Below are 19,592 nucleotides of genomic sequence, written 5' to 3' on the forward strand. Positions count from 1 at the left end.
AAATTCATTTTTCAAAAAGAATTTTTTCCCTTGGAGGGCCAGAATGAGGTTGTTCTGGGAATATAAGGATGTAAGTGGATCGTTCAAATTCACTTTATCCAGCATATGAGGTGTTGGACTCTTGGTTAGAGAGTTCTCAATATTAGGGCACAGTGTGGTTGTCAAGGGAAGGGACAGGAGCATCCCTGTTATGAGGAAGGGCTGAGAGCTGGGACTGTTTAGACTGGAAAAGAGGTGCCTCCAGGGCTGGGGGCAGCACAACCTCTCTGGACAATCTGTGCTTGATCAACCTTGCAGTAAATTTTTTCTGGTGTTCAGAGGAAACCTTCCATGTTTCCAGTTTGTGCCCAGAGCTGCTTCTCCTGTCAGTGGGCACCACTGATAAGTTCCTGTCTGTTCTCTTTGCAAACACTCTTCAGATATTTATATATGGTGGTGAGATCCTCCCTGAGCCTTCTCTTCTGCAGTCTAAACAGTCCCAGCTCTTAGCCTTTTCTCATAAGAGAGATGCTTCAGTCCCTTTGTCATCTTAGCAGACCTTCCTTGGACTCTCCATGAGCTCCTTATCTCCCACCCTGAACTAAACATTCTTCTTTATTTGGAAAACGCCATTATTCTCATTGCAGATTGAGTTAAATCTCATCAGGCTGTACAGTGCTAAAACACTTGTAATTCTGGTACATGAAAAATGATTTAAAACATTGTGAGTTAAAACCTGGCTGGCAGTTCAGCTTTACCCATTCACTCCTTCCTTCTCAGCAATATGGGAGAGAGAATCAAAAGGGTAAAAGTGAGGGCAAAGACAAAGTTTAATAGCAAAAGCAAAGCTGCAAATGCAAGGAATTCATTTACCCCTTCCCATGGAGCAGCATGTGTTCAGCCATCTCTAGGAAAGCAGGGCTCCATCGTGTGTAACAGTTATGTTGGAAGACAAATGCTTTAACTCTGAACGTCTGTCCCCTCCACTTCCTCCTTCTTCGCCCAGCTGTTGTTGCTGAGCACTGTGTCATATGGTTTGGGATATCCCATTGGTCACATTGGGGTCAGGTGTCCCAGCTGTGTCCCCTGCCAAACTCTTCAGCACCCCCAGCCTACTTCCTGGGGAACCAGTCTCAGAAACGGGCAGCCTTGATGCTGTGTAAGCTCTGCTCAGCAACAGCAAAACATGGGTGTGTTATCAGTGCTGTTTTGGTCACAAAACCCAAAACACAGCATGCTTTGAGCTCCTATGAAGAAAATTAACACTATCCCAGCCAAAACCAGTACCAGCATAGAAAATAAGAAGCAGGAGTGAACCAGTGAAGTGGTTGGTTCATGCAAGGTTGAAGCTGAAGATGAGCATCAGTACAAAGAGTAATGCAGAATATAGAGGGAAACGGGCTGCTCAAAGTCTCTACTAGGACAGAGCAAGGTTGTGTTCCTGGGATCTAAGACAAGCTAGTTTTGCTGTGTTGTGGGATCTTCTGAGAAGATAGGAAAAGACTTGTGTGGATACATCTCTTGAAGGATGTCTGCCACTAATAGGAGACACTCATGAAGATGATTATAGACTATATGGAAGAAGCATTTATAGTAGAACTCCAAGGAAATAGTGCCACTGACAATGCTGAGAGAATTTCTGAGATACTGGGCAAAGTATATCTGATCAGTCTATAATAGTCAGTCTGCATTGAATTCAGTTCAACCAACCCAATGTCAGGACAAGGAATTATGGTATCACCTCAGCTTGGGTTGGTTTCTATGTGTATTTGTGTTAGTCACTTATTAACTGTGCTCTTTGTCTGAGGACTTGATTGTATCCACTAATGGTCAACACTGTATGGCACAAAACACATCTTGCCAGGGATCAGAAGTGCCACCTCCACAGCACATGTGCTCTATTGTATTGTGCTCTACACAAGTGGAGTAATTGGGATAGTAGGTGACTGTCTTCTATTGGGCAGGAGATCTGATAGCACTAGTTCAATGCCAGGATACTAGCCTGAGTGGGGTTTTTTTTTATTCATTGTTGTTTTGATGGTCTGAGGGGCTGCAAAGGTTCTAGTCTCTCCCAGCTTCTAAAGTACTGAGAGGTTTTGCTGAGGATATTATTTGAAGTGATTTATCAGTTACTGGTGTCTTCTTTCTTCTAGATGCTGGGGAAGTGGGATGGGCAAAGATGATACTGGAATGGTAACTGACACGACACAAATCTCCCAGTTTTGCTGTTTTTCTTATCTTTTATATTATTGGATTAACTTGAAAATTTTACACAGAAAGCCTAATCACCCTAGTACCAAGTGCTAATAGGTTAGGTGCAGTACTTTGCAGAGGCGGTTTTTGTCTCAACATGTACATTGCCATTTTCTCTCTGCAGAAGCTGCTGTCTGATGAGAGGTTTGTATCCGTGGAAACAGACTCAGATGAGAAACAGTTGCTTAATCAGATGCTGAATGCTGTCAAAGTGACTCCTTCGCTCAATGAAGACCTGCAAGTTGAAGTGATGAAGGTTAGTGTTTCACACACATCAGTGCTTGCAACAGAGGCTGCTTGACTGAATGCTGCAGTTAGCAAATAAATTAGCTGTTGCCTTGAAAATCTTCATTTTAGGACAGTATCTGATTCCCTTTTCCTGCTGACAGACGTCAGTTGTTTTCATTTCTATTTTGTGCTTCCTTGGATTAAGTAGGAGACAGTTTACATTAAGATTCAGGATACTGGTGGTTCCAGTTTTAGCAAACTTAAGCAGGACAATCAATTTCCTCCATGGGAGGGCATAGATCAATGACTTGTAGATCTGAAAGTTTGTTACTGAGCTTTAGTGGTCATGAGGTGGGCTGTGCACACTTGTAATTTCGTACTGTGTGTGCATAGGTGCTGTGTAATTTGGTAGCTGTATTTTCTCTTTGTAAAATGCTGATGATGGAACATGATTTGTTTAGACATCAAAATGTTCCTGGACCAGTGCATAAGGGAAATTATTGTTTTGTATACTCTCTCACAACTTCCATCTCTAGGAATACTCTAGCATTCTCCTGTGTGCATGCTAGGAAGCTCAGCTTCCAGGAGGTACTACTGTTTTGGGGGGGAGGTCCAAAATTCCTTGCCCTGTGATCGTGTTTGGTTGTATGACTTAGAAGTCACTTTTCTATATCAATATTGGCAATACCTGTATTATTTGTACAAAGCAAGATGATGGTGGACAGTTTTCAGATGCTTGGGTATAAACTGTGCTGCAGGGTTTCTTGTGCTATAGCTGAAACCATTTTGGAACAAACCTGGTGATCCTTTTTGCATGTTCATTATACCTAGTACTGATTGATATATTTGGATTTATTCCTTGACTGTCCTTTCTTTCTAAGTGCATAGATTACTTATTTTATTTCTTCCATGTAACATCTTGGGTCTAACAAATTCATGTTACCCACTCTGAAATTGCTCTGTAGGAGCCGTACTCTATACCAGGTGGAATATGCCCCCAGTGTCAGAAGGTGCATATCCTAGGCTGAGCCTAGCAACAAAAAAAGGGAGTGGTATTTGTGTGGACTGTTATGTGTTTTATGGCAGCAGGCTTCTGCCCCAGGCTTAAATTTTGGCACCCTGATCTGCATTCCTAACCCAGCACACCTCCTTCTTGCCTCTTTTGTCCCACAGAGGGAAAGGGGAAGAGTTAAGTACTTGCAGTATGGAACCAACAGGTCCCTCTTGGAATGCAGTAATTTTTTGCAAGCTGCTTTTTTTACATTCTTAAGTGTTACAGGTTCAGAATCTGCATGCACAGTTTCTTTGAAAGCCTTAATGTACATCTGCAAGGCAAAGCCCCCACGCTAAGAAAAATGTGAACACTATTTTGCTACAGTTCTGAGTAGATATCTTCTCAAGTTGTCTTGACATGTGAGAAGCAAAAATAATTTCAAAATATCAAACCACAGAAAACCCAAGCCAAAACCATGTATTTATGTATGCATTTTTAATTTTTTTTTTTAATTAGAAAAACATATTCAGTTCCAGTTTAAGTGCAAAAGAGAAAAGAGAACACAGTCTTAATTTCACTGAGTGAAATTCTGATGTGCAAATCCTTTTGTGGGCAAAATACGTGTATGGTAAAAATCAGGCTACAACTTCAATTTTGCTGAGGACAAAGCAAAATTCTATTTTGATTTAAATATTTCAAGAGACCAGAGGGCCATAACATATTGTGATCAGGACAGTTAAAACTCAGAGGCATTAGATCTGAGCCTTGCCTGACAGTCAAATCAAGCAGACATGTCTTCAGATTGTAGCCTGAGGGTTACAGATACCATTGCAACACGTGAAAATGTTGTTAGCTGACCCAAGCCTGATGAATGGCTAAAGCCTTTGTGGGGGAAGGAGGGAGATTTCTAGCAGCTGGTCTCAGCAATGTGTTTATGTCCCTGGGTCTGCTAAAATGTGTCCTCAAAACAGCTTATGATTGTACATTAGACTGTGTTATTCCATCTGGAAGGGACAAAATATGTCTTTATCTAGTGCAGATAGATATTAGACACTCCTGAGTGTGAGCAGGTTTGTGTGAAGCTGTGTCAGCTGTAGTGCCAGCCTGGTTCTTTGTGACTCGCTGCACAGTTGCACCACAGTGCACCAATACTCACAGGTATTAAGAGTGCAACCATCAAAGATTACACAAAAGCTTTTAGTCATGTAAAATCAGTGTGAAAGTAAACATGCAGGACTACAGAATTCACTGTAACTTGCTGGCATGTAACCTCCTAAATCACTTAAATTGCTTGTTTTTTGTTTTTTTTTTTAAATCCTATCCAAAATATCTCCTGCTGTTCCCAAGAAGTTTACCAGAAATTCACACTTCACATACTATAAAAAAAAATGTCTTGGATATTTATGTTAATGATTTGTTGTGACTCACCTGTATTACAGATGGAAGTGTGAAGGGATCTGATTAGCTGAGGGGAGCATTCTGTAAAGATGCTTTTTACATTCAGATGACTGCGTGTTGGAATTGGCAGTGAAAGGAAGAACACAGGAAAGACATGCAAGTGCATTTAGTTGCCTTTCTTCACACACTTTTGGAGCATGTCAAGTATTGTGAAGGGCCATCCTTAGACAGGAATGGTATGAGTAGCTGTAATGGTTGCTGTAAATAAATGGAGAGGAGTGCTACCTGGATCTCTTCTAGAACTGAAAAAAGCAAACAGTTGGGGCCTCTGATGTGAAAATGGAAAGACACTGACTAATTTATGGCTAAGTACCAAATCCTCCTGATTTTTAAGGGTGAGTGTAATGAAATGCTCTGCAGATTGCCAGATTGGAGGATCACAAAACCAGCACTCTGATAGCATTCAGACTTAAAGGCCAGGCTGGGGACTGTGCAGGAGTGCATTCTGGGCAGCACTCAGGGAAGATTTACACTGCCCAAATGCAACTGTCAAGATGAACTCAAAGCCTTCCCCTGTTACATTATTTCTCTCTTCTGTGCCAGGTGAAGCATCTCTTACCTTTGCATAAACTTGGCTTGACTCTCTGCTTCTTCTGAATACCAGTTGGAGATTGTGCCTTTCTCTTTAGGTTTTTCCATGTAGAGTCATTGTATGGGGTAATTCTTCCCTTGAATTTCCAGAATAGAAGTAATACTCTGAAGTCCTTGTTTACTTGCAGGACACCCTTATAATTGCTAAGTACTGGGTAATTCTTACACCAACAACACTTTTATGCCCAAAAAAGGCAGTGATCTTTTCAGTGAGGATCTCTTCAGTTTCTCTTTGACATGAATAGGCACGAATAACAAACGCAGGTGTACTAAATGGATTTGATTTCCCACAAAGCAAGCTGTCTGGGTATATAAATTTTGCATTCAGAATTGTATGTTATTTAACTGCTAAGCCAAATATTTCTTTAGAATATCTTAATTACTACCCACTCTGTGTATTCTCTGTATCTCTGATGTATTTTATGGTAGAGATTTATTAGTATTTTCGCACCAGGGACTAAAGCGAGGTTATTTAGGTGCTTTAATTTATATTAAAAGATACTGAGAAATCAGATAATTCAGAAAGTGTGGCTAGAGGGAATAGTGTATCTGACACAAGGCCACTTTAGTATTCATCTTTGCTTATGCCATCTTTGTTGCTATAAGACTAAAAATCCTTCAAATATGTGTGTTACCAGTTTGTGTTTTACTATGTTCAACTGGCTGTATCAGTGGAAAGGGAAAATCACACAATCATACAGTACCTTGCTGATAATTTTGTTATACATCACTAACTTCAGTTTCAAACAGAATAATTACATATTTATACTTTTATATTTTCTTTAGAATATCCATGTAGGAAGAGATATATTGATTGCTAATCAAATGCAACATTTTATCAGTGAGATACCAAAGTGACTCACTGCTCTATTTCTACAGCTGGAGATGCATAGAAAAAATCAGGGAGACAGTTGTTTAGCATTTTCTTTGGATGAACATGATCATGCAGTGGGGCTGGCTCAGAAGTGGGAAAAATTTTGTTGTGTGACGTGGTGCCATGTTGCAATTGAAGGAAATGCAAGGGTGTATCTCCCATTGAGGGCTGGGGCCATTTTGATAACATTAAGCACTAGACTAACAAGCCATAGATGGTCTTCAGCAGAAAGAGTACATGTTCTGGACTGAAGATTAATACTCACTTTTGAGTTCAGTTGTGGAGTCAGGGGATCCTGATTTTTTTGCCTCCCTGGCTTGATGCTTTTAAATTTTGCCTTCAGAGGTTTTTAAAATGGCTGAAGTACTTCTACTTTGTGTGGTTAGACCTTTGCTTGGAGGAACACATATAGTATTGACAAAAGCACTGTCAAATATTGTCAGATCAGTACTGGAAAAGGAAACTGGGAATCTAATCTATAGCTGAACCTCTGGATTTCAGTCACTTCAAACCTCAGCAATTCTGTGATTTTTACTTTCTTGCTTTGAGTTTTTTGGTAATTTTTCATCACTAGCTCTGACCCTAAAATGCTGTCCTTACAGGAAAGGCTCCTGGAAGAGGAGAGGAAGAATTAGGAATTAGGAAGATTTAGGCTTTGAATGTAATTGTGGCACCCAAGCAGCTCAAATCAAATGTTGAAGAAGTGGGAAGTATGGAAAGAATCCTAAACAGCAGGGACACTTGGGGTTTTTTCTTTCTTTTTTTGTTTTTCCTTTATTCTTATGCATGTTATTGTCACTTTCATTTATGAGTTGACCACCTTCTTAATAATGCAGTACTTCTATCTGACTGTAATAACATTATTTTCAGATAACAAAAAATGAAGAATTTATTCATTTATTTGCCTTTTTGCAAACATTTTTCAATATACCTTGCAATATAAATTGCAGTCGAGTCATCTTCTAAGCAGAGACAGACTATGCTTCAAATAAAGTAAAAATAAAAACAATTAGTCAACTTCAGTTGAAAGCTCTAATTCAGAACTGGCTTAAAATTTATATTAATTAGAAAATTTTAAATGCTGAAAATTTATAGTTTTGCCTGAATGTGTATTAGTGTTTGTAATAGTGGTGCCTGGTATGATTTAGAAATTATTAGATGAGTCCTCACACAGAGGCAAGTTCTCCAGGTAAACCAGATACAACAGTAATATAATGGATACTGAAGTAAGAAAGTTGTTCCTAGGACAAAAGTGTGATTGATCATGTAAAATTTCCCTTTCTACTGCATCCTCTTCTTTTCTTTAGTCACAGAGACAGCCTTGTCATATAATTCAGTGCATTTCAGTTCAGTCTGTGTCCAGATTTCCTGGGAAATATAGAGCTTGCAGGACAGAAATTTTCAAGCAAGAAAGAGAATAATGACCTCTTGTGAAAGAAACTCAGTTTTAGATTTGATGTTTTTCTGAATGCTTTTTCTTTATATCACTGTTGTAATTAATGATAATATGCTGGATATGCTATGAATATTTACTGTGTTTCTGTCAGTGAAGATTCCAAGCTTTGTTTCTTATTACATCTAAGAAGACTTCACACAGCTGAGTTGCAGCTACCTTACTTGTGGTGGTTTTTGAATAGACTTGAGGATTGCTTTAAAACCAAAAAATAATCTTCCTGAGTGGCTTTAGAAGGATCACTCTTCTAGTTCCCATTAGTTACCTATTATCCGTGGTGAACAGCAGTTTCATTTAGGAAAGATTAGTTTATTCCCAGTGAGTCCAGCTTGCATTTGTTTGTGGATTAGGTGTATTTCTTGCTGATGGGCAATTTTTTTATTATTTTTCTTCTGTAGGCTTTCAGTGAGGAGTCAGCCAGAAGTCTTTTAACTGTGAATGAGTTTTAATGAACCCTTGTTAAATCTGCTGTGTCAAGGCAATCTTTCCTCTTCGTCTTTTCACTGATCCATTAATTAATACTGCATTTGAGAGCTCTCCAGTAATAACAGTAGAGAGCTCTTTTTGTGATTTCAGTTTTCATTTTGGATATATTCGGAACTGAAGCCTGACTTAGAGTTCCGTGGTAAAACTTAGTTTGTGTAAGGATAGACTGTCTTTAGGTGGGTATTAGCAACTGTTCTTTCCAAGATTGTTACCATAATGCTTTAAGGGTGCAAAGTGATTCTTTGAGTGCTAAGAGTCATCTCCTAGTTTTTATAGTCACTTGTGAAGGTCACTATTGAAAGTCTACAACGAGTCAGAGAAAGTTTAGAGACAATTTTTTTTTTGATCTTAGTTTTTATAACAATTGTAGTTGACCTGTTTTAGCATCTGTACAACCATGTTGTTACAGGTTCAGGGAGGTAGTCCTGATCTGGTGCAAATACTTAATTGAGCTGGACTATGCTTGACCAACCAAGCAAAACTTACAGTTAATTATTTCAGAAAACCTGTCAGGAACTTAGTTGCTGCTGAGTAGGTCTTTGGCCCTCCAAGACAGAGAACAACTTATGTGTCTGAAAAGTGGCTCCAAAGCATTTGATCCAAAATGTTGACATAATTGTACCATCCTAGTCTCCGTAGATGATTATATTCTACACCATTTTCTTGAATATTAATAAATGAGATAATCACTTATAAGCTCTCACAGATACATGTCTTCACATTCTTTTAAGATTAATGTTTATGAAATCTGTGGTTATGCCTAGTAGAATATAATTTACAACTGTTCTGCTTTGTCTTGGACTGTAATATCAAATGGAGGGCTAAAACAACTTCTATTTAAAGGTATATGTAAACTGTGATATTCCCTGCATCTATATAATAGTTTTATATAGAAATAAAGACAGTGATTTCAATGCCTATTAAAAAGAAGAATTCATTGGTGCAACAGTAAAAGTATAATTTCTCAGTGGTGATGGAGAGGAGAGACTGTCATTGTCAGGAAAGGAAACAGCAACCCAATTGGTGATATTTGTTGTTTATCTATGCAGTTTAATTAATACAGAATTTGGGAACAAAAACCTGTTTTTTCCTCTCAGTATATTTTATGCACTGCCTTTTTGCAAACATTTTTCAATATACCTTGCAATATAAATTGCAGCCCAGTCATCCTCTGAGCAGAGACAGACTATGCTTCAAATAAAGTAAAAATAAAAACAATTATTCAGCTTCAGTTGAAAGCTTTAATTCAGAACTGGATTAAAATTTATATTAATCAGAAAATTAAATTTTAAATGCTGAAAATTTATATAACAAAATTTTGCCTGAATATGCATTAGTTGTAATAGTGGTGCCTGGTATGAGCTGTCATAATCAATGAACTTTTGTCCAATCGATAATTTTGTCCAATCCATAAGGTGTGTTAGCATCTGCTCTTTTAAAGAGGGGATTCTGTAAAGACTTGCACAGTATCATGCCAATTAGATTTTTTTCTAAGATCAGTCCTGCTGAGAAATGCTATATAGAGTTCCTAGTGTGTAACCTTTTCATAAGTTAAAGTTTTGTAATCTAGGCCAACTACAAATCCAGACCCTCTTGGGTTTGCTTGTCTCATTTTACTTCTTTCTGGTTATTTTTGAAAGTCATTTTATTCATGTGCTTAGTTATAAGTAACCAGGTTAATTCCAATGGATTGAATGACCTACCTTATGTGCTTCAAGATAAGCTCATCCTTTTCTGAGTTAATTAGAACTATAGTAAATGCCTAGTAGTGTGATTAAAGGACTCTCCTAGTTCTTAGGAGCCTGCTCGTTGTAGCCAAAACCAGTCTTGAATTCAAAGCAGAGCTTTCTTCTTAAGGAATCCAAAAGAACGAAGTGTTAATGGCCTGAATGTGACCAAAAGGATGCTGGGTGATAACTGCCTAAACCAGTCAATAGTGAATGCAGTATTTCCATAATGAAACCTGTTTCCAGGATCAATGGCTTTTCCTTACTACTTTTCTGTGCTTGAATTCTATTCCTGAACAACCTCTGTGGGTTTGGTCAGATGAGTAATTTCAAAAATCTAAGCAGAGGGTTGTCAGCTTAAAAGATTTGCAGGATAGAAAAGTAGGCTTAATTTCTTGCCTGAAGAAATTCTAGTGCAAAAATTTTAGCTGTCTCAGAGCTGTGAGGTTATGAAGGTGTTTTCAGATTGAGAACATGCTCATTCTGTCACATTGGAACTGTCACATTTGGTGTGGCATAATCAAAATCATTGGCATCAGCCAAAAAAAGTACCAAGTCCCTAGCTCTGTAAAGTGTAATTTCACACCTATCCAGTGTGGAAGTACAAGTTCTTACAGACTTTTTTTAGTCTGACACATATACCAAGAACCTGGAGTTCACTTAACCATTAAGAAAATGAATTGCAAAGACACTGTATGATCAGAACCCCAAATTTAGAAACCCTTTAACTTTCACATATGGCCTTTTAGTCTTTTGCCTGCTGCCAGACATTAATGCTTACTGGTGGTGACAGTGCCACATTCTGCCAGCCAAAGTGGCCACACAACATTGGCACAAAAGGGTCACTTGTCATAGCTTTTGCTTGCAATTATACCCATATTGCAGGTGTGCCACAGCTGTGCACAGATGCACCCAGTTTAGACCTTCTCTGCTTATGCGCATCCCAAGATTAGGGCCACTGCTACCATAGCTGTTAACACCATCGGGTCCTGGGGGCAGCTGAGGAGAGAACTTGTGTCCCAATAAGCTGTTCTGACACTGCCAGCCAGCTCCTTGGATCCTCTACTGTGGAGCTTCTTACGTCTCTTGAAAGTGAGGAAAGAGACAGAAACTGTGTGTGACAGCAGTTGGTGATACAACCACCAAACCAGCTTACCTGGCTTTTTAATATTTTCCTGGATGCAGGTCAGGATATGGTCTGGGATAGGATAAAATCCTCTGGCAGGTCAGACAGTCTGTGGGACACCACTTCTTAGGTTGTCTTAGTGCTAACTTATGCCAATTAATCTAGTGACTTGAAACAGTAATTTTAAATCAGCTGTTACAAAGTACATTGCCATGCAGAACATTTCCCTGTTACACTTTTTCATTATCTGAGAGCAAGGGAGCTATCTTCCCTCTCCCCTGCCCAAAAAATTCTCTTGTTGTCAGGAATAAATGTCAGAATTTTCCACCCAGGGGAGACACACGTTCTTTTTTTCCTTGACAGCTCTGGCTCTACTTACATCCATGTGTTGACAGCCTTTTGAATCACTTTGGTAATTGATGCATGAAACTTCATTTTTATTTGAGAACTCTTTAAGCTTTTTGTTGGTGTTTTCCAGTTTGGTAATTGTTCTTTTTCACTTTTGTTTTACTTAGATTTGTATACTATAATTTGTAAAGTAATGCAGTATACCTAAATAGGATGTAACTTGTAAAGGGGGAAATGTCATCCTACTACTGATATTCAGCCTTTTTCTTTATTTTTCCCTGCCTTTAATTGTTAAAATTCTGAAGATAAAACCCCCTGTCAGAGTGTTGACAAAAACTGTTAAGTATCTATTAAGCTTTGAATAATTTCTTTCCCTTCTACAATTGGACTACAGAAGCAGAAGTTTCACTTGGTTTCATACCAACAAAAAATAGTGTTCAGCAGCAGTTCTGTTTTAATCTAATGGACTAAATGGGCATTGTCTTCTTGGAGCACTCAGCACGTCGTTCCTGATGATGTGTGAGGTTCTCCTGTACCAGATATAGTCCTTATATCAGAAGCCCTGGTGCATTCATAATGCTGAGCAGCATTTATGGGTTTACTAATTCACAGCAGACACTCTCCTCTCTTTCCATAATTAAAATCTGCTGTTTGGTACAGTGACACATGGTGACACAGCGTACATGACTTCATTAATGCCTTTGTTTCTCTTGCCCTTGTTTTCCTTCAAGGCCAAAGAGTGCAACATGAGCAGGTTACCATTTATCCTGACAAATAGGAGGATACCTCCTGTCCAAACTATATTGCAGAAATAACTGGATGACTTTAAATGTCAAACTACTGAATGAAGTAAAAGGCTGTCCTTCCTGTCAGGGTTTTCCTCCAAGGAGCAGGATATGAGAATCATCTGACACACATTGCATCCAAGTTTACAAGCCTGCAAGTAAAGTAAGTCAGGAAAGACTTCTTTTACAAATCCCACAAAGGGATTAGAGGTGGCTGCAAAACTGTTTTGTTTGTAAACTGTAAAGTTTTAAATCTTTCCTCTCTTTCTTGGAGCTACTGCTTGCTTTCTTACACACTATTTATTTGGTGTGCCTCCAGCATAAGCTCTTCAATGTGAGAATTGCTGTGTTCTACAGATATGTACTAAGCACTTAAGGAATTTGGCTAGCAATGCTAGGCAGCCTTAAAATCTAAAATAGTTTCCTCTTTTTTCCTCTTCAAGAGGTCACAGAATAGTTTGGGTTTAAAAGGACCTTTAAGTTCATCTAGTTCCAATGTCCCTGCCATGGACAGGGACACCAGGTTGTTCAAAGCCCCATCCAACCTGGCCTGGAATATTCTCTCTTAAAGTATAGAATCACAGAATGGGTAAGGTTAGAAGGGAGCACAGTGGTCATCTGGTCCAGTCTGGTCCAACCAGAAGCAGAGTTTTTTGGGTTTGTTTCTACTCATTGTAAAACCAACCATGTGTGTGCTCTTATACTACATTTGGGACTGTATCCTGGGACTCCAGGGAGTAGGAATTATATTTCTTGTTCCATGATGGTTAGAACTTCAACAGTAATTAAAACAAATACTTTCATTATGAATAAACCATTTATGGAAATGTGATCTCATCAGACATTTGCAAGATAATGCAAGCCAATTAAAAAATCCTGCAAGTTATGTGCCTTTGAAACTATCTCTACAGTCATGTAAGTTTCTTCTTTAAAACAAAAGCAAAAAAAGAAACAAAATGGTTTTTAGAGACCATACATTTTCAATTTTGTTTTTTACTGGAATTGCTTTCTAGTTATTAGGAATTGCTTTTTAGTTTTGTTTTTGCTTTGCCTACCAGTGGTTGCAAAAACATGTCATTGCCCAAGAAAGCCTCCATCTTCTTTTCTTTAATGTTTTAAAGTACAGATTGTTTGAATTAGTGTCATGAGTAGTTAGGCAGTCTATGGGGGTATCCTGTCTGGAGACTCAATGTATTCAGTGGATCTGAATGATTAAGTTTGGTTTTGTTTAGTTGGTTTTAATCCCATTTTTCATCCAGTAATTTAAAAGAGGAGCCTGCTGTCTTCCTGTTTGTTCCACATAAATGGGAAAACATGCAAGTTAAGTGTTTGGATCATTGCCAAGACTGCAAATGAGCCCTGCAGCAGTGCTGATGGAAATCATAGCTGAGAGCAGTCTTGTGTATTGGTCAGAGATGGTGTTTCAGAACTTACAAATGATTTGTGAGGGAAAGTGGTAGTAGTGGAGCAAGCCAAGAATAGACTGGCTGATCACCTGTGCTTCTGTCATTTGACTGCATCAGTTTGTATGCCCTTTCTCTAGCTAGTGGGCTCCCAGATCTTATTTATTACAAAGAGTAGCAGTCAAAACTTAGCAGTCTTTTTGCTGAAATTCTCTATTGCTTCATAGCAAAGTTTTAATCATCATTTCCTTACTGAGCTTGATCTCTGATGTTTTTATCACTGACATGTTACATGCAGGGTTTTGTCATTCGTGACAGAAAGGAATATATTTATATATGTGTGTGTGTATATATGGACTAACTTTTCACAGGTCAGATCCATAAAAGAGGGAAATTTGAAAAAAAGAAAAAAAAAAGGAGGGGAAGAAACAGATTTTGAAGAGCAAAGGCTTAAAAGAATTTCTGAACTGGTGTGTGCTTCCATGAATTGTAGTGTATTGGCATCCAGGTTTTGACCTGTGGACAGCATTAGGTAGTAACACATCTTAACAAATCCAAGATGGGATGAAAGCAGAAAATCACATGAAGTAAATAAGGTTTTACAAGTAGGGAAAATCAGGACACACAAACCACTGAATAGGATTAGTCATGGATGTCCATTGAGGTTCTTAGTGTAATAAGAAGAGATTTGTCAGAGGGAGGTAACATTTGTCTGTCTCTGGGTTTAGGAAGTGTGTTCTACACCTGTGTTTTACATAGCAGTGTTTGGGAGGTACAGTTCAGTTTTTCCTTAAGTACTGAATGCTGAGCTCTCACAGCTATTAGAAACATCAATAAAATTTCAGGGTAATTAATAGTTGAGAAAGAGAGGCCCCACAGCTGACTGTGAGGCTGGCCAGTAGTTTAGAATCCAGTTAGTGCTAAACAGAATTGTTTGGCCTCAGAGATTTAAATTTTGCACATATAGACTGAGCAGCAGATAGAAATACCAGCCCTTATAACTTACGTATTTATTAGCCAAATGAGATTATTAAGAGTTTTTATCATTTACTGTTTACTTTTATGCTATTCTGTAGAATTTGCTCTGTGGACAGGAAGAGAGGTACCACAGTTCCTTTTCACTGGCACTTGTGCATGTACCAGTCAATATTATGGATTGCAGAGAAATTTGTGGAGTTCCTATCAAGGCATACAAAGTACAGCGTTCTTAATTGTTTGTGGTTAGAATTAGATTGCTTTCTCTGGCAAGTTCAAGTGCTCTGTAGCTTGTATCTCTCCTTGTAATATTGAGGTGGGCTGTATAACACTTTTAAGAAAATCTATTTTGTCCATTTCAAAGAAAAGAGAAACCACAAAGAAGGACTTCGGCTCATAAACTTTGCTTTGCTCCAAAGATAAATGCAAAATATCTAAAAAAGAGTTTCTAGTGCAGGACTACTGTAATTTGTAAGGGGTTTTTTGCCCTTTTTTGTTGTCACTACCTCTAGTATTTACCCACATTATTCAGCTTCTATTCATGAAGGATTGAGAGTCAAGTCAAGATAACATTTACAGAAAAGTTGTGCCTGTAAAATTGTCATTACATAATGGTTTACTTAGAACACTTTTTGTAGTAAAATGATCTTCTGTAAGAACAGGATCAAGCTCTTTATTGGTTTTTTATTTACAAAACAAAAGTGGAAACAAACAAACAGAAAACCCTACAACCTTGGAGTAAGGTGTGACATCCTGTAGTGAAATACAGGTTTTCTGCTAAGAAAAACATTTGTAGAGGTGCAGTGCATTTTGGTGTATAGAAACTTTTTGGTATGACTCTCAAAATGCAAAACAGTTTATTTATATCCTCCTTCAGGAAAATGTGGACATTTTGTCTGTCTGTGGACAGACTCTTCTGTACTTTGCTTCTAGTTAACAGCCACTAATGTTATCTGCCCCAAATTTCCTTGTGAAGCAGAGAACAGTAGTTCTGAGTAGGGCTGCAAAGTTGTAGCGACCAATACATTCATGTTAATGTGATTGATATTTGCTGGTATACTTATCCCAAGGAGCTCATACTATTTCAGACCAAGGCAAACATAAATTCTGGTAGTGGGAAATATTATGCTTTGAAGGAGAGAGAACAGTAGCTGAGACTCTGTCTTCTGCAAGGCAGAAGAGATTGGAAAGGAAGGCAGGAGAGAGGGAAGACATCTTCAGACACAAAAGGCATCATACCCCACAGCACCTCTTACCGCATTGCCTCACTCACCCATTTGCCCCGGTGGTTCACATCGCATTCTCACTCCCCTTCTCTTCAAAGTAAGATGGTGAATTGATCTTTCAGCATCTTATTCCTCCTGCTGAATTCAGGACAGGACAAGCCTCCCTTCATGAGCTGGGGCTTATGGATTGTTTTTTAGCTACTCATCAAGTGACTATAAAGCTACTCATAAAGTGACTTACTGGAAATAGACTGTGCTGGGAAATCCTCAGGCAGTAATTAATGGCTTGTTTCACATAATTCTTATGTATCTGTGCCACTTAAGTAATAACTTGCATTGTCTGCATTTTTCCTTCCTCTTTTGTTATATTGATAGAAATGAATGGAGCGATGGATTATAAATCATGCAAAGCTTGTGGTTAAATTATGAATAGAGGTCCAAGACCAGAGTTGATCACTGGATTATCTTCCTTTTGGTGATCATATGTAGGAGACAGCAATAAGTAATCCATTGGGTGGTGCCTCTGGGGCCAACAGATACAGCTTCTCAGGAGGATCTCATCTATCCCAGTAACACGCGGTGCTAAGAAGCTTCTGATGATGTTCTCAAAATTGGAAGGAATTGTGGTTAGAAGTACATGGATGGGAAGGAGAGTCAATAATGGCTGAAACTTATTTTTTTCCATTTCCTCTCTTTTGATGCAAGGTCTTGCTCTGCATAACATATACATCCACCTTTGAGCTGAATGGGAGTTCAGTGTTGAAGATTGCCGAGGTGAGTGCCTCTGTTATACCACAGCTTGTGTCACTTAACCTTTCCCTACTACCTGCAGTGTGTCTTCTATTTGTAACCTGAAACTGAACCAGTCTATAGCACATCTACCATCTTTTGGGCTGGTTTTACCTTATGTTTGGTATGAACAAATAGTTGCCAGTTGGACTGGTTTGGGCTTGCATGGGAAGGCTTGGAAGTAGACTGATACCTGTATATTACAGCCTTGCACATTTACTACTCTTCATATTTACTTTATTTTGCTTTTTGCAATAGAAAAAATTTGTAGAATTCTTCATAAAACAGCACGGTGTTGATTTCTTACTGGCTGCAACTCTAATGAAGTTTCCTCAAGAGAAGTGTATAAGCCATAGTGTGCCATGTTAGCACAAGTGCCTCAATGTTCCTTGTGTATATCTCTTTCCTGCCACATCCAAATAAAACATTTATAATCCTTTAGATCCATTGGGTTATTATTCACTCTACTCCCTTTATTCCATTAGATTTTAGTCTGAATTAAATTGTAAAGGAGCTTTGGTTGTAGAAAAACATACTTGCAGGCATATTAAGTGAGCCTTTGTAGGTGGATGATATTTTTAGTACAGTGGGCTGCCATGGGCTGTTTGTTTAGGTTAGAGAAGATGCACAGGAACACTTAATCCTCCTGTGCAACACACACTGCTGTGTGCAGAATGTGTTATAAAATTACATTGTTAAGGTAATATGGGCAGAGGTAGTGTCCATGAAGGAATTAAAATATTACATGTCCTACACTCCCAAGTGTCTGTAGATATTTAGAGACATGTTCCTTCTCAGTTTTTGCTGTTTGGGGTGGGGGGTTTTGTAAAAAACAGAAATCCCATGTCAAAATAGCTTACTTTAGCTGGAAGTTACAGTATTTTCTGAGCTGAAGAATAAAACTGACCTTCCCTTACCTTATTGGAAGCTGAGAAAGGAGTTGTAGGGATAACAGGGAACCACAGAAATTACTTCCATTTTGTAAAAGAAAAGAGCTTTAAAAGGCAAGGATACAACATAAATAGTTCATTTATATAACATATACTGGATTAAAAAAAAAAAGATAGTAATCGTTCTAGATTAGCGCAACTTGGATTTTAGTTTCTCTTGTGCTAGGTGAGACCATAAGGTGTAGCTATTTTTGGAGGTCTTTGTAAACCCCATCTGTAGATGCTGCAGCAGGGATGAACTGAACTGTTAGTTAAAGCAAACCACAATTTTTAAATTTCTACAAAACCCTCTTTATGTCAGTGTCACGCACTGAAAAAAAATACAGATAATTTCTTCTACTGCAGTTTTTCTCACTTTTCTCAAAGACTTCCTAACATGTAAGGCAAAAGCTGATTAATTCAGCTTAGTGCATCTCTTTGGTGTAGATGAAGAACTTGAGATTAAACAAAGTGCTTGCTGGCAAAAGCATTTAATGACTGAACACTTCAGCTTTCAGTCTTTAAGAGCACTATCTGGGACTGGGGGGGTCAATCAGTCATGGTCTGTGTGCTAGAAACTGTAGAAATAATCAGAAGTAATATTTTCTGTTCTCTCTGTAAACAACAGGGTTGTTATTAATCAAAAGCATTCTGAAAATTGGCAGCTGTCTTTCACAGATTTGGTAGTTCACTTTTATTCTCAGAAGAACAATTTGGTTTTTAAAAAGCTTTGCCAGTGTACTGATATACGTTAGGACAATGTTAGTTATTTTCTTTTATGGTGAACAAGACTGATGCATGATGAGATGTACCAGCAAAGCAAGCAAAACTCATTTCCTTCAGTGAATTGGAACAAGCAGTAATACAGAGTGCACTTGCCTCTATTTGGAGTGTTTGGGGGTACAGTTATTTTCTCCACACTTCTTGAGAAAATATTGCCTCAGGTTTTTCTAAATAGCCTAGGTCTTTCTAAATAGAAAATCCTACCAGACACATATATGCTTCCCCAGGTTCCTACTGTCCAGACTTTAGGTAAGGCAAAGACTTTAACAGCTGGCATCACTATGCCTTTGAGTATGAATTATTAAATGTATGAGCGGTAGGAAACAGAAAATCATTTCTCAGTTCAGCATTTGGTTAACCTTCTGACTTGCTTAAAGGGAAAGGTGGCAGAGAGGGGCTTTCTGTTCCAGTGCACATGTTATTTAACATTTCTTTCCAAGTCACTCCCTTAGTTTTCCTAGCCTGCACTCTGTAGCAAGTAGAGCCACTGCAAGACAGGAAAGATGCTGCCTTCATGCTGCCTGATGGAACTCCCTGAGGACTGTCTCTGACAAACAAAGCTACAGTCTGGCCATTTTGCATTGCCTTTTGTTTGCAATTCATGTGTACAAAACAATGGCAATCAAAATCTTTCTGAACCTTATCAGTTTCAAATTAAGGAAGAGTACTATAATTTGTGTCCTAAGTATTAATAGTATTGAAAATAGATTAGTAGTATTAAAAATAAATTAAATCTTGCCCTATGCACCTTCCCATGCTTGCCTAGACACCTGCAAGAAAATTTAGTCAATGCTGTTGCTTGTTTTCATGTGTGTGTTTGTTGCTCCAGTGTGCCTTCTGGAGGTTTATTTTGTGTAACTGTTGTGTTTCATTAGCTAACCCTTCTGTGTTTTGCTCTTAGTTGTGTTTTGCATGCCATAGAGCTGGAAGTCCCCGAATGCATGAAATGATCAAAATGTCCATTGCACACCTCTTTGGAGCCCTGAGCTCTCGCATTTTTACTGCTGCTTCTTCATCAGTGGCTTTTCAAAAGGTACCTTGCCCAGCCTTTAGAACACAGGCCTTCTTTAAGGTTGCAACTCAGGTGAACAGTATTGTTTGCATATTAGCTCGCATGGGGAGGGGAGAGAAGGAGGCATCATGCTCTTTCCAGAAAGTCAGCCTACCTCTAAGAATGGTATTTCA

At 38.5% G+C, this 19,592-nt stretch overlaps 1 protein-coding gene across 3 annotated transcripts in view; it reads left to right on the forward strand.

Annotated features, from left to right (window-relative positions):
- The window catches only part of ARFGEF3 (ARFGEF family member 3), an 86,500-nt gene that overhangs the window by 14,154 nt on the left and 52,754 nt on the right, over positions 1-19,592 (forward strand). For 2 of the 3 annotated variants that reach the window (XM_088053056.1, XM_005518461.3), the window contains exons 4-5: positions 2,357-2,488; positions 16,612-16,680. In XM_088053056.1, coding sequence (XP_087909182.1) covers positions 2,357-2,488; positions 16,612-16,680 — 201 coding nt within the window. Of the gene's footprint in view, positions 1-2,356; positions 2,489-16,611; positions 16,681-19,308; positions 19,441-19,592 lie in introns of all 3 variants that reach the window. The other variant, XM_088053057.1, reaches the window with a different exon arrangement.

The sequence above is a fragment of the Pseudopodoces humilis genome, chromosome 3 (assembly GCF_049639895.1).
Source record: "Pseudopodoces humilis isolate 2021_Gansu_Grassland_sample_001 chromosome 3, ASM4963989v1, whole genome shotgun sequence".
Taxonomy (NCBI): Eukaryota; Metazoa; Chordata; class Aves; order Passeriformes; family Paridae; genus Pseudopodoces; species Pseudopodoces humilis.